The following is a 25,510-nucleotide window of genomic DNA, read 5'->3' on the forward strand; positions in this document are numbered from 1 at the left end:
TTTTGGAAGATGGTGAACTTTTCGAACGCCGGGGAACTAGCTTTCTTTACAGCCTTTTCAGCTGTGGTTACTAGTTTGAAATCGATACGGTTACGTAAGTTTTCCATAGTTTTCCCTGAAAAACAAATAATTTAATTTTTAATTTAATTTTTTAATTACAATTTAATCACTTACCGAAGACTGCGTTGTTCATTAATTTGAAAAAGTCCTTTTCAAAGGCATTAGCAGCTTTTTTTCGTTTTTCCGTGTTGAATTCAATATATGGCCTCAACCAAGCTCCTTGATGAAACTTCAAAATTCGGTGGATTTTGGTTACTTTTAGACCTTTTGACACATAGTACTTTAAGTTACGATAGTGAACTACATATCGTTCCTTATTATTTAAGTTAGGGAGACTCTTTTATTTTAATGTTGAGTTTTATCAATTGGTCCTTTTGGTAGTGGGATAATGCCTCCGGTTTTATAGTGGTCGATTCCGGTGCCAAGGGGTAACAATTATGGGCATCATGAAGCTTACTGGGGTTTTTTAAATCAACCTCAACTATAAACCCTTCTGGCGCGTTGTCTGGACAGATAAGGATTTCGTCCAGGCTATTTGGTACAGGATCGACCCATTTGAACCCTTTCATTGGTAGAGCATCACACATCACGGTACCGTACAGGTTATTACAGTCTGTAATTAATATTAAAATTAATATTTAAATAAAAAAAAATGTGAGATATTAAATTTACCGAGATAGCAAATGTAACTTTCAGGTTTTTGGGGGTTGTACGACTCTAGATATTTGTTGTTTGCTTCAGCGAAGCGATGTGAAATCGATGAAACCCCGCCCCTTCTCAATGAATAAATGCATATTTTCATCTAGAAGAAGATCTAAGTGTACCTTGGTCATGTACAGTGCAGCCTGCCAGGCGAATCCTATAAATATACAAGTTTTAGATTGGAATGAAAAAAAGTGAAAAAAATATTTGTTTACCTGGTCCCGTGAAAGCATGCATAGGGTCTAAGCGGTAAAAATTCATACAGATACTCCTAAAAATTCTGAATAACATCAGCTAGAAGTAATGTGTCAGTCAAGACATATAAGTCGTGATATTCAAAAGTTAATTTATTTTTATGATTTTTTAATAAAAAACTTACCGAGATTTTCAATATTTAAGCTTCGCCAAACAATTTGAGCGTGATTGTAGTCTTCTTGACTTAAATGCTCTTCGGTAAGCGTATTAAAAAAACACTCAATAGGTGGTTTTTGCGTTTCGTTGAAACGTTCTCCACTACTAAGATAATCGTTGGGATAGGCACCTTATCTCAAAAGTAATTCTACGTCCTCGGGTTTAAACACAGAGTTCATAGTAGAATATTTCTCCGGTCCCTTTTTGACTAAGTTCCCAAATAATGTTACAAGACTTGCTGGTAAGAACCTTACACTAGCCGACACCATACCGTGTGACTCAAAAAAAAGAACCTTACACTGTCGATGAAACGTAATTTACCTAAAGTGAAGGATATATATGTTTCACTATTTGTTGGTATGCAATCGATGTCCTTGTTTTTAATATTGTGGATTTGCTGCATAATTAAGTGCGCATCATATCTAAAGTTATACGCAAAATGTATAAATTAAGGGATATTATCATACAGAACTTACCTCGACAAATTATGCATTACGCATGGTATGAATCCCGGTGCTTTCAATTGAAGATTACACCTTTGACATGCGCTACCACGTAATATTCCCGAATAATGGTCGTGGTCTCTAGTTTTTATAGACCCCTCGGTAAACGTTTCCTCAGCGTCCGTTAAAGCCATGGGGATATTTTTCTTCAGTTTTTTGAAAATATCATCCGCTTCATTTAAAAGAAGCTTTAAAAATTTTAGAGCAGCGTCATCTCCTCTATATGCCACGCGATTTACGAGTTTTTCTATTAATATATATATATATATATATATATATATATATATATATATATATATATATATATATATATATATATATATATATATATATATATATATATATATATATATATATATATATATATATATATATATATATATATATATATATATATATATATATATATATATATATATATATATATATATATATATATATATATATATATATATATATATATATATATATATATATATATATATATATATATATATATATATATATATATATATATATATATATAAGTTTGTCTTATGAAGTAAAATAGGATTAAACTCACCGTCAGGTCCTATTATAGCGTATGAAAATCCGCAAGTTACATGTAAAGACAATTTAGTTGTGGAAGATAAAGTGGAGTCTGGCAGACATGTAGAAACATGAGACTGAAATGTTTCAAAGTCCGCCAAAATGATATACGGAATCTATAATCAAAAATTTAAAATGTCATTTTCATTCAATATTAAATTAGAGTTTCAATTACCATTTGATGCCAACTGAAATTGGAAAATTTCAAAATTGGTCTTTCACCGGCATCACCACTCGTTGCGGATTGTGAATATTACAGTCTTTAATATGTTCTTCGTGATTCTCTCTAGCTCGAACTCCCGCAGTCCTCTTCAAACATCGTCGGCAATAATATGTCTTATGATCGTAACCGGTCATGTCACCGAGTAAACGACTAAAATGGCGGATAAGGCAATAATGCATTGTTTGTCCATTTGATAGCAGTAAGAGATTAATTTCTCTTTCCTCTGGTACGTCATTTTCGCTTATGTACAGTGGAAAAACTCCCTTTTCATACGCGAAAATGTTTATCGAAATGTTATTATTTTCTTCAAATCGCTTAAGTTTAAAAGCATCTAACTCAAATGGAAATGTAATTCCCGTCAAGTTTAGTTCATTTTCGTATCGTACGTAGTGTTGTAAACGGATGTAATTTCGCCAAAACACTCCATAAAAAACACTTGCCGTCGTCTGATTTGATATTGATTAGAGCGTGTTTCTTTTTTAACACAGGCGGTAGATCAAAATACGTTCCCTCGGCCAATGGTTGGTATTGTATAATGTTTATTTGAAGAAATAAAATTCTGTCTAATACCCAACCACTTCCCATCGCTTCAAATTGTTCCATGGCCTCGGAAATTTTGTCCCTACTGAAATTTAATTGGTGAGTTATTGTCTCGGGAGTTAATGACGTATGAGTAAATCCGCGAAAATACGGCAGCGCTTCCACTTCTTGCCCGGTATCCGTCAGTTCACGGGTAAACCGGGCTTACACAACTAGGTACCATTTAATACCCCTCTTAGCTGTAAGTTTGTTTTTTATATAGTTTTCTAAAATTTCGCGATGATGATTTATGAACAGAACTCGGTCCGTAACGCCATCTGGAGCGGATATACGCGCCGAAAAAATAGCGTCACCAAGCGCTTGAACTTCTTCAATAAGGTTCGCCACAACACCAACTTGTTGATTCAGTGGTTGTTCATTCTGCGGTGAGGCTGCCAGTTGATGATCCGGTGGCAGCTGTGGTTTTTCTGCGGTGGTGTTGCCAGTTGTTCAAAATGCTCAAGCATCCATTCATCACCCGGAGCGTTCATTAAATATTCGTAATCGTTTAAAAAAACGTCCAGATAAAGACATGACCGGGTCATTTTGAGAAAGAGGGGGAACCAATTCGTCATTTTGGGGAGAATGAATGACGTCATTAAACATATCTTGGAGCGCCCCTATCACCCTATCATATTGGGTGTTGGTGATTTCTGGATTGGGAGTAATTACAAAAAATCCTTAGAAATATCCAGATTGGAATTATTCCCGTTAACGTCTTTGACGGAATCATCAATTAGTTCATTAAGTGGTGGGATAACATTTTCTCCGGCCGGGTCACGATGGAGAAATTGCGGCTGCTCGACTGGATACGCGTCGGTCGGTTGAAGGGTCTCGGTCCGTACAGTCTGCGCAACGATTAGCTGCCAAACTGACGGTCGAGATAGGGTGACCGAAGAGGGTGGCTGGATGAGGCACGGCGGCGGCTTCCGTGGGTCTCGAGATGGATGCGGCCGCTTCCGAGGGACGTGGAGCGGGGACGACTTCCGCGGGTCTCGGGACTGAGGCGATGGTAGTGGTCAGATCATTTTCGGTTATGGAAGCTGTATCTTCTGGTTGCATAACAACCTCTAATGGTTGAGGAATTGTACCTAAACACGTTTTTATTTTTATTTCTGTATTTATAAATTTTCATAAAAATTAAATATTTACCATTTTCGGTTCTAATCTTTTTTCGAGATTGCGGGTTTTGCGACGCAACTCTCTTTACGGAAGTATTGGTTAGGGATGCCCTATGTGAAGGACCGGGCGATACCGGTCTAACTACGGGTGTACCGTCCGGATGAAACTTTCGTTTATGACGAAGTAGATTATCATTTCGCTTAAAAGACTTTCCGCAAACAGAACAAGTTAAATTTATATTACCGTGTATAGAACTAACATGGCGAACCAGACTTTTTTTTATGGTTGAAACCAGCAGAGCAAATTGAACAGGAAAACATCTCGAGGCCGAATGTGACCTTAACGGGACATTCTGACCCTTTTTATACTGTCCAGTATGCTTATTACAACATGATGCTATTTTTGGTTACATAGTTTTCATAAACTTTCATTGGCTTAAGCTTACGTATGCATAAACTTTGACATGGTCGGTGAGGCTCGGAAAAACCTGCGTAAGGTGTCGCAATACGGTGGGGTTAGATCTCCGATTTTCCCAATAAACCAAGTGAACAATGTTGTGCAATTTTATGCTTTAAAGTTGAACATGGTATCTCCCATTGAAAATAACGCAAAATAACTTAAAATACCCCGATTTATACACTATAAAAAAATTCTTATATTTTATGAACAGTAAAATATTTATATAAAATAATTCTTATATTAAAAAAGTTAACGTAATAACATTTTATTCAGAAATCGCACGTGTGATGCTAGTTGATTGACATGTTTTCGAAGAATTGAACAAAACACTCTCAGGATTGAGATATTCTGTCATTCCCATTACCTATAGTACGTACAAAAGTAAGGCGAGGTTTTCCCGGTGAATATTCTCGGAACCGTAATGGAGCTCAGAATACCCTCGTTTTTACCCCATTCGAACCCGAAACGAATTATACCAAAAGATGGACCTTTTTTCTTCGCACTTAGTACATCTTCTTGCAGAGGGGATACAAGTTTAATCCCTTTTTCTGCATCTGGTAATGGAAAACACCTGACGACGCACCTGATTTTTACTTTCTCCCGTAATAAATTGAGCTGTTATAAAGAAACCGTACTTTTCATTCTAAGATTCTACCTAACTTCTTTGTAAACTATGGTGTCGCTTGGGTTTTTAATGTACGTCACTTGCTTATTCTCTGGACATCCTGGAAAACCCATAGGTTAAAAGATCCTTTCCTACTATTTTTGACCCCTATGGCTCGACCCGCGCTAAGATCATTACAAAATCATTTTCTCGAATAACGAACCGAAGAAAAAAAATGAATCTGGTACGATTAAATTCGAACGGATCATCGGAATTTTCGGACTCGGACAGTACGCTGCCATTAGAAATGGAATGGGAGGAATATCTACCCGAACTTGATGTTTATGAAATGTAAGATTTTTTATTACCTAAAATTGTTTCATGTTATTTGATTTCATTGATTTTATCATTTTAGAGAACCATTAATTCCGGCTGGAAATATAATTCCCGCTGGAAATGAGACGCCACCACCTTCACCCCCAATATCGCCCATGCAATATATCCAATTATAATTTTAAACACAAATGGATTAAAGTAAGATATCTTTTGTTAAATGTTACTATCGAAAATTACGAATATATTTTTATATTTAGTGTCATTGAGGGTATCCATCAAATGCTGATCGATTACGTACAGTTAGATGGGGACGCGGTTTATCAACTGATGATAAATTTAGAAGACGTCGTGTGTATGAACATCACTTTTTTCCCTCAAAGAGAGGCAGATGGTAACTATTCTATTCCGGATGGATATCCTGAAGTAAATGCGGATGGGATGATGTAAATATATATTTTGAAAAAATATATATTTATTCTAAATTTATTTAAAATACGTTTTTATTTCTTTAGGATATTGAACGCAATTTACGCTTTCTTTTTGAGCCGTAGAGACGTCAGAGAAGTGCTACCCCTCGAACAAACCGTAGTTGTGACTGAAATGGAGGAGGATCTATTCCACGAAATCACACATTTAATTCTAAGTGAAATTTGGGCACATTTTTTAACAGCCCAACAAACTCCTTTATAATACTTTTTATAATTAATTAATTAAAAATGTTTTTGTTAAACATGACTTTTTATTTATGAGATATCAATTTTGGAATTAACAAGATCTTTGTGGTAATAAATCCATTCGAAATACAAAATACTTTTTCTAAAGCACAAGTTCTTTTCTTACAAATAGATTTATGATCAATTAAACATTCAAACATTGGGTCGTCTTTCATATCGACAGCTTTTGAACACCCCACTCCATTTAGATCTATAACTTCATGATTTATTATTTCCAACAAAAATATACATTTTTCGTCCCCTTTACAAAACACACGCTGGTAATCTTTCACAGCCATTGTAATACAGTCTTTTAGTCTGTCGTAGGAGACATATCCAAATTCCCAACTAAACCCATGGTGGAACGTTTCTAGCCAGGTGTTCTGCCGTTGTATACTACGGGAAAGTTCGTCTCGAGAGTAAGGAGGGAGGAAATACCACAAAGCGACTCGTGGAGCCGTTTCGACTGACGTGGCTGCTATCTCTTTTACAACTTTCTCTCCGTTACGTCCATTTAGAAATTCAAAGTCAATAACAATAGATTTTTCAGTCCTATAAAAATATATTTTAGTACGTTCACTCTAGTACGGTTTCGGAAAATATAATTTCTTAATTAAAATATACTTACGAATAGCTTGTTGGTTCCATTTTCGAATGTTTTTCTCAACCTGGTTTCTTCACTATTTATACTATTACATTACACAATACATACTGTATAACTAGCTCACACAGCCTCCTTGTAGCCTCTTTGCGGTGGTTCCCACAGCCTCCTTGTAGCCTCTTCGCCATTTGTTTAACACTGGCGAAATTAGCGGCTCAAATTTTAATTTAATTAGCATATTAAAATACTTATTATTTTTTATATCGTAGTTAACTCTATCCTCGTAAGGAATAATATATATTGTTGTACTGGAGAATCTAACGCGCTTCCTGTCAATCAAATCCCCCTCTCCTATTCTTCGGGTGTTCGAAATCGGGGTGTGTCAATCAGGATTAAAGCCCTTCTTCTTTTCTTTAGAAAGAGGGGACCGTCCGTACAAAACCATTCTCGAAGCACCCCGACCTCTCGCAGCCTTAACCTCCCAGCCTCTTAGCCTCCCAGTCTCACGCAGACTTTACCGGTTTCCCAGCCTCACGTAGCCTCTTATTTCCTTTGTTCTTGAACCGGTACTTTTCCACTACTAGCAACGTACCGGGTATGTGGAGCTTTCTGTGTAACTCCTCCACTGTCGGTACCCTCACTTCCGCTTTGTACTAACACGTTCTTTACTCCTTTTATCTCCAATCCTTTGCTCTAGTTTCCCCATTTGTACCTGGGTCCTTTCGACCCTTCCGGCTCTCTTTCCTATTTTTCTTTTCTGTACTTCTCATTATGCCGTTTTATTCGCCTTTTTACTTCTCATTACATTAATTTATAACTCCTGTAGTATGGAAGCTTTTATAGTTTTTTCCGTGGAATTTGTAATTGTATCTATGATACAAATTAACACTATTGCACCTTGTTTACTTGGGTTTTTTCACAGATGTTATCCCATTGACTATTAATTTTCTATAATCGCTTTCACTGCTCTTTTTATCCCCTACATAATTTCAATTTAAATATTCTAACATGTGAAAATTTAACCACTTGAAAAATTAAAAGCTTCTTCAGTAGGATAAATTAAAATGTTATGGGTTTGTTTGTCATTCGAATCTCTAATATCTTTGGGCATTTTCTCACTCCCTTAAAACTGCTCATATTTTATATTACTAGCTTCCGAGTTTTTGGGATTTAGTAACTTATGAAACATGAATCCAGTGGTTTAATATACACTTTCACAGTCCTCCTTGACTCGGTTTTTTAGCTTTTATATGCAATTTCTCCTTTAACTCCCTCAATGAATTAAATAATGTCCATAAAATGCTTTAACTCCAACCTCTTTTTCTGTTTCACTTAAATCAGTCTACAATCTTAGTGAAAAATTTCAAGCCTAGTAATTCAATAATGTTTAAGAAGTTATCTTACATCACAATTTTGATCTTCTGACACGACATTTCTCAACCGTGAAAGGAAAATTGTTTTGTTTCTCATAAGTGCAATCCTCTCGGGTTTGAGTAAAAACAGCTGTATATAGGATTTTCACTTTATCAAAGATAAAATCCCCTTCTTTAATGCCAGGCTTGCCAGCTACCCATTTCAATATTTCCTATTGACGCTTTTCAGTATTTAGAATCATCATTGATTCGACAGATTTTTGTACTTTTTGGTTGAAGTTTTCAAATTAGTAAGCAAAGCGCGACGAAAAATGATCAAGCCATCTTCATAAGAATATCAGCTAGTTTAATTCATTACAAAATAAGTTACATTAAGGTACCAATAGTTCACACACGCACACTGAGTAAGACTGAGATAAACTATGTTTTCTAGAAGGTTGAAATTTGTACTGTATAGTATACGAGTCGGGGACACTTTCTACCAAAATTGCATCTAAATCAAAAAATATTTTCACGTTTTTTGAAAATTTAAATTTTAACCGCCAGGTGCTATAAGAAAAGTGTCAAAGATAAAATTGTAGAGCGTCACCGAAAAAGTACAAATAGCGTTGGCGCAAAAAAAAAGACGTCTTTTTCACTGAAGAAATATGACTTGAAAAAGTTGTGCAAGCTAAAATAACTTTTTTTGAATTCCATTGGGAGAGTAGTGTAACATTATGAAAGTAAGAAATTTGGTAATCTGTTGTTTAATTCAATAAAATCATCTAAAACCAAAATATTTTAATCTCAAAACAAAATAAAATTTAACACAAGGCTGGTTGAAAGCCGTGGTAAATACTCACCAGAAGATAAGTCTTCATAAATTTCCTCTTCCCTTTTTACTTATTTTTTAGTTGGAGAGACAAATAATATCCCTTAAATTCATATTTTAAAATTTACTTAATATATCTAAAAATCAAAACGTAAATGAACCGCATGATTTAAAAATAAATTTACCGACAGACTATGCGATTGTTGACTGGTCACAATTTTTCTCCCCTTACGCTTACTCCCCCCACCCCTGTTTAATAATAATAATAATCAGCTAGGCTAAAACCCAAGGCACCACCTTAGGCCTAAGTCATCAAGCGACTTTTGAAGCCATTAATTCAGGTGGCCGGGTTACAATGCGTAGGAGGGTGGTGGCAAGCCCTGCATGCCACGAGATCGAGCCAACAGCTCCCTACACTAACTATTACCGTTAACCTCGACAAAAAAAATTTACAAAAAATCCTAATTTTAGATTTGGAGTTGTATGTGCCAAGTATGGAACTTTATTCAAAAAATGCCATCTCTTGAAGATATATATTATTATATTATGCTATTTATTATTCATATATAAATCTCTAAAGAAACCAAATTATATTGTGTTTTCTATGTACAGTTTTGAATAACAAAGTGCTTTAAAAATTCACCATCTAGTACAAATATCAACCAAATAATTTTTTAAAAGGTATTAATCTCTTTCAATTATGTGTCTATACGAACTCCCAAACTTGTACAAATTTAAGAAATTGGTTCGGAATTTATTATTGAAAAACTACGAACTAAATAAACCAAATATTCAATTTGGACTTAAAAACACTATCTTTATATATCAAGGTATGAATGCACTCTTTTGTATCTTAGAAAACAAAAAATTAAAAATTACCAAATTAATTATTGTTATTACTAATATGTTCAATTATTTACAATAACTCTTAAGGCCGGTTACCCACCCACAACGCGCCCCTACACTGCAAACTGAAAGATCTTTGTTAAATCTCAAAACATTTTATTTGAGAACGGCAAATAACGTAGTCGGATATAATCATATACGCTTTAAGAAAACGGGTATTCCCCAAACGTACAACTAAATAATTTTCGTAACCAGATGGAATCATTTACACCGGCTGCACTGCACTTCAAGAACCTCTTAATGTAAACAAAAGTAAATATTTTAGAGATATTACTAAACTCAGTGTAGTAATGAGTATTTATCTACAATAGATCGATGAATAATGTGGCGTCGGTAAGTCAACTAATCCCGAGTCTCTTCCAGCAGCAACGATTGCCAAAAAGTCGTGTGAGGACGCGCTCCATTTTTGGGTAATGACAAAATTTTATTAATTAAAGAAATATTAATTATAAGGCTAGTGAAGTAAAATTTTTAAGGTTTTTTTCAGAACATTCGGCGAACGTGAATCAACACTAGTCTATCTTGGTCACATGCATTTCAATGGTATTTTTCGAGTCTTTAAGAGCACTGAAAGATCTTTCGGAAGTGGCAGCCGTTACTGGGATCGTAAGCAGTATTCTCGAAAAGGTTTTTAACCTACGGCAATATGTCTTTTAATGGTAATCGTTCTTTCAAAAAAATAATGGCATCTATGGATGATGATTTTATAATTCGGTATTTAAAATATAAACTTTTACGAAAACATTGATGATCGTTTTCAAATGAAATTTCAAGTCGAATTTTTGGATTGCTCATTAGAAGTAATTTTTTTAAGTGTCATCGAGAAATTTTAATAAAGTTTAATAATTTGTTGACAGTGTTTTTCGAGATGAAACGGGGACGCACCACAATTGAGATCAAACGATAGAGGTTAGAGGGCGGTCATCGTTTGCTGGAAGTTTTTGATACATTACCTTAGTTGTTTTCGCTGAAGCTCTATCAAATGTAAGTAATTCCTTAGGAATGTTAAAAAAATTATAACATGAGTAATTTTTTCTGGTCTTATCTTGTACTACAAGATTTAGGTTATGGGCGGTGCAATGCACATACAAGGCGCAGTTTTAGCACTTCAGTTACTCTTGCTCGGAGGCTTGTGAGGTGTCCATCGCATTGTGCCCGACAATTAGAAATATATTCATGATATTCTAAGTTTCCGTCAACTACTCTTAAACAAAAAGAAACTGGTTTTATATTAAAATATCTGTGGTTTCATCAATAATAATATATGAAAGCGAATTTTTAAATATCAGAAGAATATTTTTAGTAAGAGATCCAGAACGCAACGACTGCATGTTTTTGACCACATCATAGGAAAGTCACTTCTGATACAAGTTGAAAGTCTCGTTTGTAATGTTCCTCGAAAAACGAGGCCTAGTTTTGACAAGTATAAAACGGACGAAAAAATAACCTTTAGCACTTTTGAAAAATCCTTCATTTCTGTTAGTTTCGCTGATGATATTAGGGTTGAAACTACTGACTTATTGTTGGCCAAAGAAAAACACAATGCAGCACGATGTAAGGTACTAGTTTCGTGAATTTTCCAATTCGAAATTCCCTCTTCGAAGAACGCTTTCTTAGTTTTCTTATCGCCATGCGTAATTCTTCCAATTTTAATAATATTTTGAACCCCAAACTCTCCATGTGAATAATTTTTACAATGTTACTGGTACTTGCTGTAGTTTTCCGATAACGGACGTCATAGACTTAGAGCTACTTTCAACGGGCTCATTTGCGATTGAAATGTCCTCTTCAGGCTCCTCTTTATTATTTACCGTTTTACGTGTTTTGCTACTGATACTGGGTTTGTTTGGGATCTTTCCACTTTTTTTGTAATAATCAATGATTTTAAGACTTTAAAGAACAATAAAAATGAAGGCTTGAGCCTTCAAAAACGCTAACATAACAATGTATAAACAGATAGTCAAAATCGATAAAAAAAGAAGTTCTTAGTGCGATTATTTTCTAGTGTACGGAATGCTAGCTATAACCGATCGGGGATCTCGGCGATGCTTATGCACGCCAAGTATAGAATTATCAATGGATATTTGATATAACTCAACTCGTTATTGGCATACACAAAATTATTTACATTAACACTAACACTTTGGCAAATCAGGAGGTGAAACTTATAATTGTCTTTACTTAATGTTCATATATTTACACGGCACTTTAACTTACAAAAATAGAGAGAGAGAGATAGAGGTTTCTTTCTCTTATCTCGATATCTAAGGATCAGGTCTCAAACTCTAAATTCTATCGGTAGAAAGCTTCGCTACGGTTAGTTATTTCGACCCAAGAGAAAGAGGTTAAGGAAAGGTTTCTAAGTTACGATTAACTTCAAGGGATCGGTGTCTTAAATATCTGGGTATCTCAAACGTTTTTGGATAAGACGGTACCAGATGAAGCGTTGTCTTGACGAGATGTTCAAGCTGACGATTTGGAGGATAAAATTGGGATTATCTTCACTTCATAATCAGACAGTCTTACATGAAACGTGTCATAATTCGAGTCTAACTCAATATCAAAACTTTCTCATGTGCCAAATTGCATCTTTTAGGGGTTGATAATTGTGCTTTTCTTCAAGCACGGAACGATTGGGAAGACCTGAAACTACAGCCAAGTTTCTGATTCGCTGTTGAAGATCTTAGTTCGTTTGGGTCGGAAAAAACTCTATTGGGCCTCGTGTCCTCTCTTGAATTTGGGGTAATATAAAGGAAGGCTGCAGAAACGCTAAGGTTCCCACCAAGGGGGTGATGTAAGGGAAGTTTTAATTTCATGAGAAACTTTCTACGCGCGCTAGGGTTGAGAATTGTGGTAAGTCAACCTGCAGTCCATGATAGTCGACTATTTCTTTCTTTCGCGGGTGCCAGTTTGTCGAAAGGATAGACAAAGGCAAGAGTCTCTTTAATGAAGCCTTAGCAAGATAAATACTTAACTTGGTTATTTAATGCTAATTTCAGGTCTATTTAATAGGTGATTTAAAGGGGATTTTAGGTTTACCGAATATCAAAAGGGCCAAATTATCAGAAGGGGTTCAGTTATAAAATGTTTTTAACACATTTAAATGAGCTTAAGACCTTTCCATAATTTGGGGAGTCAATCTGAATTGGTTAATTAGACGTAACGCAAAGAAACATAAACACAATGGTATAACACTGTCACAAAACCAAATAAGCACAGATTAAGAGGTTCTTAATCTTCTATAATGGAAAATATGTGCATTGAGAAAAAAAAGAAAATACGTATAAAACACTGTTCATTTTAAACAATTGTTTGCTCTAGGTGTACTATCTCTTTTTTAAACAGATGTCACTAGCATCGACATAAAAACAATATACTTCAGCTACATTTTGAACCAAAAAGCGGGACATAAAAGTATCCCTCACATTGATTGGCTTGTTTGTAAATTTTATAATAACTTAAATTATACTGAAAGTTGTCTAATTATAATACTCTACAATGCTTTTCTGACGATGTTTTCCATAATTAACTTATCATGACGACATCGTTTCCCTATTTTGAATTTTAGCTTTGTGCCATTTGAAGATGGCACCACTCTCTCCAGTAAGTCATTTTTTAGAAGAATCGGCTATATTCATTGACATCTCCAATAAAAATGGCAATGATAGAGTCGACAGTTGCTCTTAGTAGTAGCAGAAATACATGAACCGAAATTATCAGTGACCTATTCCTCTAACGCTAGACCCAAATTCTCTGTTTTTCCCCTCTTAAACGCGCTATGTCATCCCGCCCTCCCCAAAAACGAGAATTTCCTTCTCCAGGGTGAGCGTTTGAATACGCCACCTGGTGTTGATAAGGTAAACGTTTGAGTTAAGACTAACTAAAAAGCTCTCCTAACTTCCTTCCTTCTGAAAAATAATTTACTGTTCTGATCTTTAATTTAATTTTCTTCCACATACTTTCACATTACTAAAAATAACTCTCTTATTTCCAAAATAAACGGACGCCTAAGGTTTCCCAAGTAACGAATTAATTTCTATACGCTTTCCATTATTATTAATTCACAGACATTTAGCTTACATACACTAAACCTCGGTTGACAAACGACGTTTCACGTAGTTTTTATAAGAAAAATATTTTAACTGACTAGCTATTCGGATATTTTCCATGCGTTTTGGTTGGACGAAATAAACGAAGGTAAATTTTCCGCCCTCCCCCTAGCGTACAAAGAAAACGAATCCCCCGAAAAAAGCGCTCGCTGATAATTTCGGTTAATGTATTTCTGGTTGTAGGTATAGGATTTAGTTATATATTTTATCCCATTTCTGGGTCGCGGTCGCATTGATAACGTTTTATAAGGAATATCTGTTATGAATTATCCTTGGAAAACCACACAAATATGAAAAATAGAAAAGTTGTTTCCGGGATATAGAATAGATAGAGATTGTAGCAAAGTACCTGACTACGAAAATTTGATGTTTGGACAATATTAATGACATTTGATTGCTTATTATGTTTTCAGTAACAGGTTTTATCAGTTTCGAAACATTTTATCTTTAAAGGGAATATAACCTCAGGTATTTGTTGTGGAACATCAACGTTTGCAGCTCTGGCCTTTGGCTTTAGAAATGTTTGGGGCCACTGCACAGGGTAATTTGAAAAATTGAAGGGGAATTCCATAAATATTGCTTTGCAGGTTATATTCCCTTTAAAAAACAAAATCGGACCATTTTGAAGGAATAAGTTTAATATTTTCGAAGGGACTCTAGATCACCATTATGGGGGCTCAGCACACATACTTTTAGAAACAAATAGAACAATTTCAACTTTTACAAAGAAGTAATTCTTTTGGGGACCATCATTTACTCTATCTCTTCAAAAGTAACATGCACCACGAAATTTGAATAAAAATTGATTTTTTTAAAGGTTTTGTTTACATTTAAAAAAATTTAAATAATTTCCAAAGTGAGATATTTGTCTGCTGTTGAAAATCATTCTGGTGGGAAAAAGGTCGGCCACAATTCGGTTAAGAAGCGAAAAAACCCTTTTTCTGGCAGTATGTATTTTACGCATCACAGGCTTACATTAGATGTGTAAGCTACTAATTTTCTCAAAAGTGGCTTAGTGCCCCCATGGACACTGGCTTATTTTTCACAAAAATGTTCTGGTTCACCTCATGCTCGAAACCAGATTGTTTAACATTGCACTCGATCACATGTAGACCGCATTCAGATCAGATGCGTTCTCAAATGATTTAAATCAGTATAGTCTTCTCTGAGCCTTAGAAGGACCGACTTGTCCTTGGATTGTTTATTCTAGCTTCTCTGAGCTCCTTAACTTTATCTGTCGTTCCGCCTAATATTTGTATGGAAGATTTTACTAAATCATATTTTAACGATATCTTTTCACTTGTAGTGAGCTTAACGGAAACAAAAAAACATTTAAATTCGGTATTATTTACGTTACGTTATGCAGATTGTCCAAGATATATTTTAGAAATCCCTCTTTTCCACTCATAAAAGCTCGATCTTCCCAGAAGCGTTCCAACGTCACAAATACAACAGTCTGCGAAGAGAAGTTTCTTTCCATGATTACAAGACTTGGTAAAGAAAAGAGTAGTGTCTGCGTTGGAAAGTCTGCAATAATATAAATATTTTTCCCAAATTACCAAGAAATAAATAAAGTTAGAACCACTTCGAGAAACCAAAAGGGAAAAAATACAATTTAAGATGGCTAGTGAACGCATTCGTCCCAAGCTGTGTTTGGACTTGCGACTTCATTGTTTAAAAAACTACTCTTGACACAAATATATTGTCAAAGCTGGAGACATTCGATGTGACTTTTTATTTTAGAAATTAAGCTTTACGTTACCCTAACCTAAGATTGCCTTTAAGGGGTTAAAATATCATTTGACCCGAACTAAAATCAAAGTCTGACGCAACTGATATTACAACGATACTGTGCCATTTTAATCTAACCCTACCTATTTTTAATCAAATTAAACGTAACCGTAACATAACTTTACCTAAATTAACCAAATCACAAGAACTAGCAATCAAATCATGCAACCACATAAAATAAACGAGACAAGGAATTCGATGCCAGTAATATTGGGAACCACAGCTACCTACGGCCGACAGCCACTCGTAATTTTAAGTCTTGAAGGACATTTTTCCTCGAATGATGATAGTGCTTTAAAAGCACTATCATCATTCGAGGAAAAATGTTAATTAATGTTAAATGAAATGAAAAATGTTAAAATTAATAACTTGTACAGACCAAAAGCACTGCTTTTGGTCAGTACAAGTAATTAATTACTACTAAAAGACTTCAGCTCTAAATTAATTGCAAAGCCATAAATTCACGGCCATTTTGTGCAAACATTTTAAAAATGGTATCCAATTATATATAATTGAAAAATCCCTCCAAAACACAAAGGGAAAATTAAGTTAGAATTTTATACCACTATGAAAAGTGGTCAATGAAACAGGAGGCCATTGTCTGATATAATGAGATGCTGAATTTGGGCTTTCAATTCTAGGCTACTATAAATCGATGAAAATTGTACTTTATATGCAGAAACCGGTGTTATGGATATTTTTTCAGGCACGCCCTTTGTCTTTCAAAAAGTTTTTTTAATTTGTTTCTGTTTTAAACACTATGTTCTATTGAAAAGTTTACTTTCTAAGGCAACATTCATCCGGTTATTGATTTTTACTTGCTGCTGAAAGTTGACACCGTTATGTGTAGTATTACAAAAATAATAGTAATCATTCAAAGGAAAATGTATTGTCTAAGAAAGTAAAGAAAATCATTGTTCCAAAATGAAGTTTGTGAAGGTTCATGTACATGTACAATTTATACTCTTAAAAATGATCGATATGACATTTACAGCTTAGCTTCTCACTCACGTGAAAACCTTTTTAGTACCAAATTTTTAAATTCCCACTTTTTTTATTGGTACCCCAACAACGTGATGTTGAGTATACATAATAATAAATTATGTTTTCTGAAATTCTAAAAAAGACATTTTAAATATACTAAAATGTTTCTGTTTTCGTGACTGAATATCAAAATGAAACACCAACATATTTACAGATATAGGCAAAAATTTTAACGGTTTTGGGAAGTGCATTTTTTCAGGGGTAATTTTCCAAAATAATGTCTGAACTACGTTCGTTGGATTGATAATTAAATAACTTGTCACTAAAATCATTAAAACAAATTAACATTTTAATGAGAGTTGTTACAAAATGTTTGAAATACAGGGTGTTTCAAAAGGTAATGCAAAAAATTTAAGGAGCAGGGAAATGCGAACATTAAGGTTTGGGTTAGTGTGGTAAGTAAAAAAGGGATTTCGAACAAATTGAGGTAACCAGCAAAAAGAAGTAAACTTAAACAGTATTTAAAGTCCCTGCTGCTTGTCTGGCGCTCTTTTAATTCATCTAGTAAAATGGGGGAAAAAGAGGCATACTTCTCCTTAAACATTTTGCATAACCTATTAGAACAACCTGTTCATGTTTTTACGTGTATTTTATCATTTAACAACATGTAATGAACGATAAAAATAAAAGGCTCAGCAAGATAAAGCATATTAAGAAAGGACTTGTTTATCATGTATCATATCTGGAGTTAAGAGGCTAAATCCATCAATGATTTTCTGAGGTACATTTTCTTGGCCCATTAAATGCGCGAGCTATACTTGTTCCTTGATAAACCCTACAAATCTGCGGATCTTGGAGGCCATTGAACGGTATTGTTCATCTTAATTCAGCGATGAGAGATGTTGATATGCTAGTGCGCCGTTAATCTGTAGCCGAAGCCGTTGTACGCACAGAAAGTTACAAGAAAAGGCGCCATTAGGTTGATCCCTAAATCCCAAGGTCCTCAAGGGTGGACCGGTGACCCTCGAGATCATAAACCCCTATTCAACTACTAGACGAACTGACCCCTAAAGGAAAATTGTTTCGCAATCCTTGGGTTTTTGCTCACCTCCTCATCTGGTCAATATGTTCCTGCCTGCTCAAACATTTACTCCAATTTGTACTTTGTGGTTATGAGGGTCTTCTCTCTGAGGTTTTCCTTTATAACACATGTGGAAGACTTTGTGGTCGTCATTTCGAGTATAATTTCTGCTGAAAATATACTCCACTATATAAAATATATCTCTACAATTATATGGATTATGAGTTTGTTCAAATATATATTCTGACGGTAAAACGGTGTAAGCTATTTCGATCAATATAATATGGAAGAAAAGAATCCCGAGTGGACAGATAATATTATTTCTAGATGCATCAAATACCAAAACGAATAATTAAAACAACGAATAATTTGGTCGAATATTTTTGAATAATAACTGAATATTATTAAGAGTATGAAATAATTCACCCATAGAAAACGGTTTTTACCACGGTAATTGTTTCTGAGCCTGGATGCAAAGTCCATAAGTTGTAGAATCATTCTTGTGCGGTGGGGTCTTGAAATAGTTCCGCTATGGCAGGGGCAGCCAACTTTTACTATCTTGTGACCACTTAACGAAGTTTCCGCGGATGCATTTTAATTCTGAAAGATAACATAGCTTTCCATTATATCAAAAACGAAGAATTTACAATCTAAGATTGCACTAGAAGCGTCTAATTTATATCTGACAAGATACGTATCCCTCTAGCTAAAATTAATACTGCTAATACTATTTGCTTGAAACATGTAAATTCGCTGGCTACCATGTATTATTCAAATGACAGAAGGAGGCATTGGGATTTCTAAAATTATCAGATAGATAAACTTTGTCAAAGAAATAGTGCATTTCCCTACTTTGTGTAATAGCAAGAATGTATTGAAGTTTCTAAGAATATTGGACTACAGGATTCTGTTTCCCATCCTCGCGCCTTTGTAGCTTAAATTCGTCTGCTTTCCAATTCAAGTTTGCTATATGGTATAACCTTGAATGCGCCTTAAATGCAGACGAACTTTCTCCACAAAAGCTGTGAGGATGGTACCAGGGGTTAATGCTATGCTCAATTATTCTTAGTAACTTCAATACATTCTTGGTAATAGTAACATTTTATATGGTTAGGCGAAGTGAAATAGGCGGTAGATTTCAAGTCGTGGTGGGGTGTACGTATCCGCAGTTTCGTCGGACATTCACAACCAAATACACTTTGAACCTTTCACCGCGATATAGCCCTTTGAAGTTCATTTAAATAGAATATAATGTAGTTTAGTGTTTAGCATAACCGTAAAATTATAGAAGCAACGGGTGGACGAACACGAGGAGTGTTATTCTATTTTTCCTCTGTGTAATTTATCGTCGGTGTTGTAAAAATGGGTAACTTTGTTTTAATTAAACACAATTTTACTTTAAACTGAGAAAAAAATATTTTATAATGAAATCCACGTAACAATTAAAAGTCGTAAATTTCGTTGTCAACAACTGAATACAAAAACTATTAAATTAAGAGCTGAAATTGAATGAAATATATACGGATAATATTAAAAACCAAAACAGAGGTAGAAGTTGAAAATTTAATAAGATAGGTGGAGAAATAATTATTTGCTTGTTAATAAGCTTGTTTTCTAAAAACTAGTTAACATTAAAACCAACCTGATATTTATTTATGTGGTCACACTGAAACCAGCCCCTCTTTAAGATGTTATGATGTTCACGAAAGACCCCTTATCGCGTACTTCGATATCAACAAGTATTTTGGTTCTAGCCTTTACATAAGATTTACTCAAAATCTTATCATCAGAGCTTCATAAATTAACGAAAGCTGATACTCTTATCTATTTCAAGACACTATTGCCAATACAGTTATTGAAACATTTACGCTAAAAATATTAGCTCAATAAATTGACTACGCAGTGTACGGGCAACATTCGAGTCTTTCTCTGAAAGTTGAAATAAAAAATATATGATAATGAACGGTTATATACAACAATGCATAGTTGTGATGTTGATGTTAAGCAGTAAGTTCAATTATACGTTTATGTGATTAATAAGGTTGATGATATTACTATTAAATATACTAACTTTGATAGTGGCAACGAATTCTTCGTTTTTCAAATAAAATACTTAAGAGAACGACTATAGCAGCCTCGAAATCAACAGTGTTTGTCCTGTTGCGATAGCTCACTCTAAATTTCTCCAAAAAATTGGAAATTATACCAATACATCAATTGATATATTTTAGTTTATATTTTAATGCAATAACATATTTTTGAAAAGCTTAAATAAACCTCACGTGTTTAGCACCAAATAAATGACTAAGTATATTTTTTTTTATAATTTTCTTCTTGATCGTTTGACAAAGATAAAAGTGTCGTATGTTTTGCATCAGATGTTATGAATATCTCGCTGAATAAAACATTAATATTGGATCAATAAATACTCTCCAATTATATTTCGTTGCTTTTCTCAAAATTAGTTATAATGAAGCTCCAACGAAAACCTATTCTTAAAATATTACTTTTATAATTAGAATAAATAAAAACAACGTATTTGAGTGCACTATAAATTTTTATTTTCATTTTAAATATTAAAATATGACTCAACTAGTTTCAGCCTTGTGCCTTACGCTGCCATCATCAGGAGTGAAGGAAACACCAACATTATAAGCAAACACACTGAATCTAAAATCACCTTTCACCCCTTAAACAAAATTATTCATACTCAATTCCTTGCTCTTATATATATATAATATATATTGGACAGACTAGAAGGTGATTAGAAACCAGAATTAACGAACAAAAGCGTGCGATTAAAAATTATGACCTCTGTTCGGCCCTTGTACAACATATTTATAAAAAAACTGCCAACACAGCTGATAAAAAAGAAACGCATATATTGACTGTCAAGATGTAGAACTTCTACACATTCATTGGAATTATAAAGCATTTAATTTTTAAGAAACAATACTGATGGTGGCAGCGTAAGACGCAAGGCTGAAACTAGTTGAGTCGGATTTTAATTTTTAAAATGAAAATTTATAGTGCACTCAAATACGTTGTTTTTATTTATTCTAATTATAACTTTGCACTAATGATGGGTATATATTTATAATTATCTTTTATAGGTTGAATATTTAAATGAACAAAGTAATTTGCATTTTCAGTTTACGTAGAGCACTCGTAGTGGATAACGCCAAAAGCTCCGAAAAATCTATGCAGGCACTTTGTGATTCAAAATCCCCTTAGCAGGTGAAAATCTATAGCTTATGGACTTCTCACGTTGGCCACTACGTGGCTCTGTGGAATTTGGAAAGACCAATAAAATTTATTTCAGATTATTATTATTTTTTGTGTTGCCAAGAATATGGCAATTTTAAGCCTTTCTTTCAATCACACCCATACAGGATGCTTCTTCCAGCTTAAGAAAATCAATTCGGGGCTGAATATCATTGGTTCCCTAAGCCTTACGTGACGCGGGGGGGGGGCGAAATTCAATCACGATGCCCGCAGATCGGTTCTAAGTGTGAATAAATATATAATGGTTTTTACTTCTTAGTTCTACGAAGCGCTCTGGCTCAAGATAGTAAAAGATGCGATGAACAAACGTATAAATGCCAAGACGAGTTCGTGGCCTCCAGCGGCCTCATGGGTTCCGAAATGATAGAAGTCTTCCAAGTGATGAGTGGAAAAACGTCGGAAGAAACTGCGGAATACAGCGCCAAACGCTATATACGACCTGCACGAGTCAAAACCAACCTGAGTCCTGCAGAATTGGAGAAAAGATGCAAGTAGGTTGGGTACAATGAATACTTGAAATGTGTGATGCATTTTTAAACGGATTGTGTTTTACGAACGTATAAAGCCGCGTTTACACTTGCCTTGATATCGATTTAAAACGTTTGGAAGGAGTTGTGTGATCCAGGCTAAATCGATTTAAGCCGATGCAAACCGTTTCCTACCACTTACGTGTTAAAGTAGCTTAACTTCATTTTGTGGCGTTTCGTTACCGGCTCAAAATGATAAAGCCGTGTAAATAATGATTAATTTATTAATTATTGATTAAGATTAAATCGTAATAACATTTTCAATCCTTTAAAAATGATAACGAGGACACCCTTAAGCATAGTGACATCATCATCCGAGTTTCGTTGTAACTTATTGTGTTTTAAAGACAAAAAGCGTTTAAGGTCATTAGCCACAACTGAACAAAATTAAAACAGAAAAAACCCATTGTTCATAAAACCATACGTTTTGGGGCACGTGCAGCCCTGTGCCCTCACTAACTTCGCCTCAGTTAGCAGTTTAATGACCCATCAAGATTAAAATTAAAAACTGAAAACCGATAGTCTAACAGCTTCTCCGTTACTGAACATAAGCGTACACTTGGTATTTCAAAGGGTCCATTGCCACCGTGATCCAAAATAAAATATAAAATCAACGTCGAATGTAAAATGTAACGGGGTTTTTTTTTTCAAATTCATTGGCTGTATTTAGTCGGTAACAAGCCGCACCGCTGAAGGAAAATGGCGGTCACTCACTTGGAAAATAGACTGACCAGAAATTAAATTTATGAAACACCGATTAGTTCTCACACTAATGATCTTGGAAAATTTGCCATGTTCTTAGAAATACTGTTCTGGTTCCGCGTAAAATAACGTATGTAAATAGTTAAAAAAAAGCACAGAAGGCAAGTGAGCTTTTAATCAAGACAGGCTTAATGTCGACTAAGTTCCGAGCTTAGCTTAGCACGTCGCGAGCGACCCCTCTGCTGTAGGTAACACCCGTTTCTATTCACATCATCAGGGCCACCATAGTCAACCTTAGATATTCCAAATGTATACATATAGTTTCCCGGAATAACCATTTACAATCTTTTGACATCTACAAGGAGATTTAAGTAAATCGCCGCGGTTGGACTTTAGAAATAACGCGCAAGAGATTTTGAATATCAATGTGATTCCCTAAATTCACGCATCATAATTTGAGAGTTTAAAATAGTATAATATCGTGCTGATTTTAAAGTTTTTAAGCTAATGCAATTGAGCAAATCCTACACTAACAAGACAATAATAATATTTTTACGCAGGTTTGTGAAAAGTTACAAAGAGTGTTTGCTGAAAATTAAGGACAATTGTGAAGGTGACTATAAAACGCTGGTCAACGCATCTCTGGATCAGACTAAAACAGCCCATAACTTCTACAAATGCGATTGCGCTGGTGAAAAGTCGTCCATGCTTCTCATCTTCGCGTCCTTTTTATTCTACCACTTCTGTGCCTTCGGAAAATTTACAACTGTTTAATAGCTGGCTATTGATATTAAAGAACACGCATTTTTTAAACTACCATTTAATGTAAAATAAGAAAACCCTAAAATACAAAGATGGCGATAGTGTTCTGCCATTGTAATAGTTGAAATAAGAAAATGAACTTCGCGTGTCACACGAAACGCCTTTCCTACTCATTAACCGGAACATTTCCTGTTGCTCAATGTAAAGGACCTTAAGACACCATTTGTCGGTTTAATCAATGCAAAGAAATAAATCTTGAAATTCGTAAACGTAGGTGTTTTTATGTGGGTGATATTAATTTCGGAGGTTATTACTGAATTCCCAATCACTTTTTTACACTTAGCCCAAGCTTCATTCCGGTATATTACGATCTAGTATCTTTCCCCAAATTTACGCAGTGAGTTGTTTGTAAAACCACCTTCCACTAAGCTAGAAAGATTGAAAAAACGGCTACTAGATAGGCACACATATCCGAATTTTTCATAAGGTGGTAGAAATAGCTCTTTTCGAAATTTCACAACAGCGCTCCAAGCGGCATAATCAATAGTAGAATTATTCAGATCCAGCGATGTACTCGAGAGTTAAAAAAATCACAAATATTAAAGCGTCAAGTAAACATTAAAGGCCTTCTCACACAAGCCCACAATAAAGCCCTAAACATTCTTGGTGAATGTAGCCTCGACTCTTGTTCTTAAAACATGCAACGTTGTGCTTCCCACAATCTCAGAAAAGTTGTAGAAAAACGAATTTACGTAAATAAAGGTATTTAATAATATTATCTTTTAGTTTTCTGAAATCAAAAGCATGGGCACGAAAATTATTAGATTTAAATATTTGAAGCAAAGCCGGCCGTTCTTTAAAACTTGACCAATAAACTAGTTTCCGTGGCTACCACGTTGTGTAAATGTTTTGTCCATTCATATAATACGGAGCAGCTTGGTTTGTAGACGGTGTTGACCATCAATGTTTTACAAAAATGTTCTATAAGTACAACCGTTTCCTATGTTTCCACGTCTACAAGGAGATAATAGTCAAGAACGGAATTGACAGAGTTGAGCTTTGCATGCGTTGTGTAGGTGATTTTGAATCCTAAGGGGATCCTGGACTTAATATTTTGACGTTCTGATAGACGAACAGGAAGAAGAGTTTTCAATCTTGCTAAAGAAACTCAGTGGCACCAAAACGTTCCTATATTAATTGGTCCAAAATGTGATTCCTTTAAAGGGAATATAAACTCATGTATTTTGTGTGGAACACAAACGTTTGTAACTCTGGTAGCTCTTGCCTTTAAAAATGTTAGGCGCCGCTGTAAAGGGAAATTGAAAGGGTTCTTACATAAAGATAACTTTGCAGGTTATATTCCCTTTTATCAGAAATAAAGCGTTTTTAATATTTTTTGTGTTGATTTATGAACTTCACTTAGAATTTTGAAATTGCATATTTTTGACAGCGTTTTAACTAAAAGCCAACGAAGAAAACATTTGGCATTAGCTTGATAGTTAAGCCTTTGCAAAATAGAATAACTAGTTCAAAAGCACTTGCAAATTTCTAACCCATTTCGGACCGCGGTATTTTTCAATGTCTGAGTCCCATTTTTCAGCAGCCCTTTTACGACTACTTGGAACCAACGCCGGAGACTACAGATGTTGGTTACCTAAGAGGAACTGGTCACCGCACAGCAACGCTTGTTTATATGTAGGGTCTTTACCGGCACTATAAAAGGCGCTTCGCTTAAATAAACATTTACTAAGAAGTATAAATACACAGAACCTGGACGTGCAAACTATATTTTATACGCTTCTTGCCACTTTTGCTTAAAGCAAAGCCTGAAATAAAAGCTGGTTTTCACTACTGCCAAAACGTCACCACGGTAAGTCTTAAGCTTATTTTCTACTAGCGCATAACAGCGCGTCTCTTAATTTTTAGATGTTCAAAGGTTTTTAGGCGAGTAAACCAAAAAATTTTAACAACCGAAAATGTTTTGTAAAGTCGAGACTTCGTTGCAAAAGCGAGATCAACGATGGCTTAAAGAGATATGGTCTTATTGGAACTTTTTTTTTAATTTCAATTATTAATTTTGTAATTATAAGTTATAAATAATATTTTTAGAGCAGATGATACAAAAAGATGTCAATTTAATAAGTGTTGATAATAGTTATGAGAGAACCGCTGTAAAACACGTTGATTTCAAAGAAATAAAGGTGCTAGCTATAGTGGGCTGCAAAATTAGAATGGGTTAGCGTCTAATAGATAAATTATAACCAAGTTGAGTATATTT

The 25,510-nt window shown here is 34.7% G+C and overlaps 2 protein-coding genes across 2 annotated transcripts in view; one reads left to right on the top strand and one right to left on the bottom strand.

Moving 5' to 3' along the window:
• LOC149945925 (uncharacterized) overlaps positions 1-15,610 on the bottom strand; it is a 32,106-nt gene extending 16,496 nt beyond the window's left edge. Inside the window, exon 1 of the mRNA XM_090173321.1 lies at positions 15,453-15,610. Coding sequence (XP_090029447.1) covers positions 15,453-15,580 — 128 coding nt within the window. The 5' untranslated portion in view covers positions 15,581-15,610. The remainder of the gene's footprint in view (positions 1-15,452) is intronic.
• A 4,248-nt stretch (positions 15,611-19,858) lies between these two features.
• On the top strand, positions 19,859-23,501 carry LOC149945926 (uncharacterized). The gene is made up of 3 exons (XM_090172915.1): positions 19,859-19,963; positions 21,501-21,732; positions 23,031-23,501. Exons 1-3 carry the CDS (start codon positions 19,909-19,911, stop codon positions 23,242-23,244), a joined length of 501 nt encoding a protein of 166 aa, XP_090029041.1. The 5' UTR covers positions 19,859-19,908; the 3' UTR covers positions 23,245-23,501.
• The last annotated feature ends 2,009 nt before the right edge of the window (positions 23,502-25,510 follow it).

The sequence above is a fragment of the Leiobunum rupestre genome, chromosome 4 (genome assembly GCF_980474605.1).
Source record: "Leiobunum rupestre chromosome 4, qqLeiRupe1.1.hap1, whole genome shotgun sequence".
Lineage (NCBI taxonomy): Eukaryota > Metazoa > Arthropoda > Arachnida > Opiliones > Sclerosomatidae > Leiobunum > Leiobunum rupestre.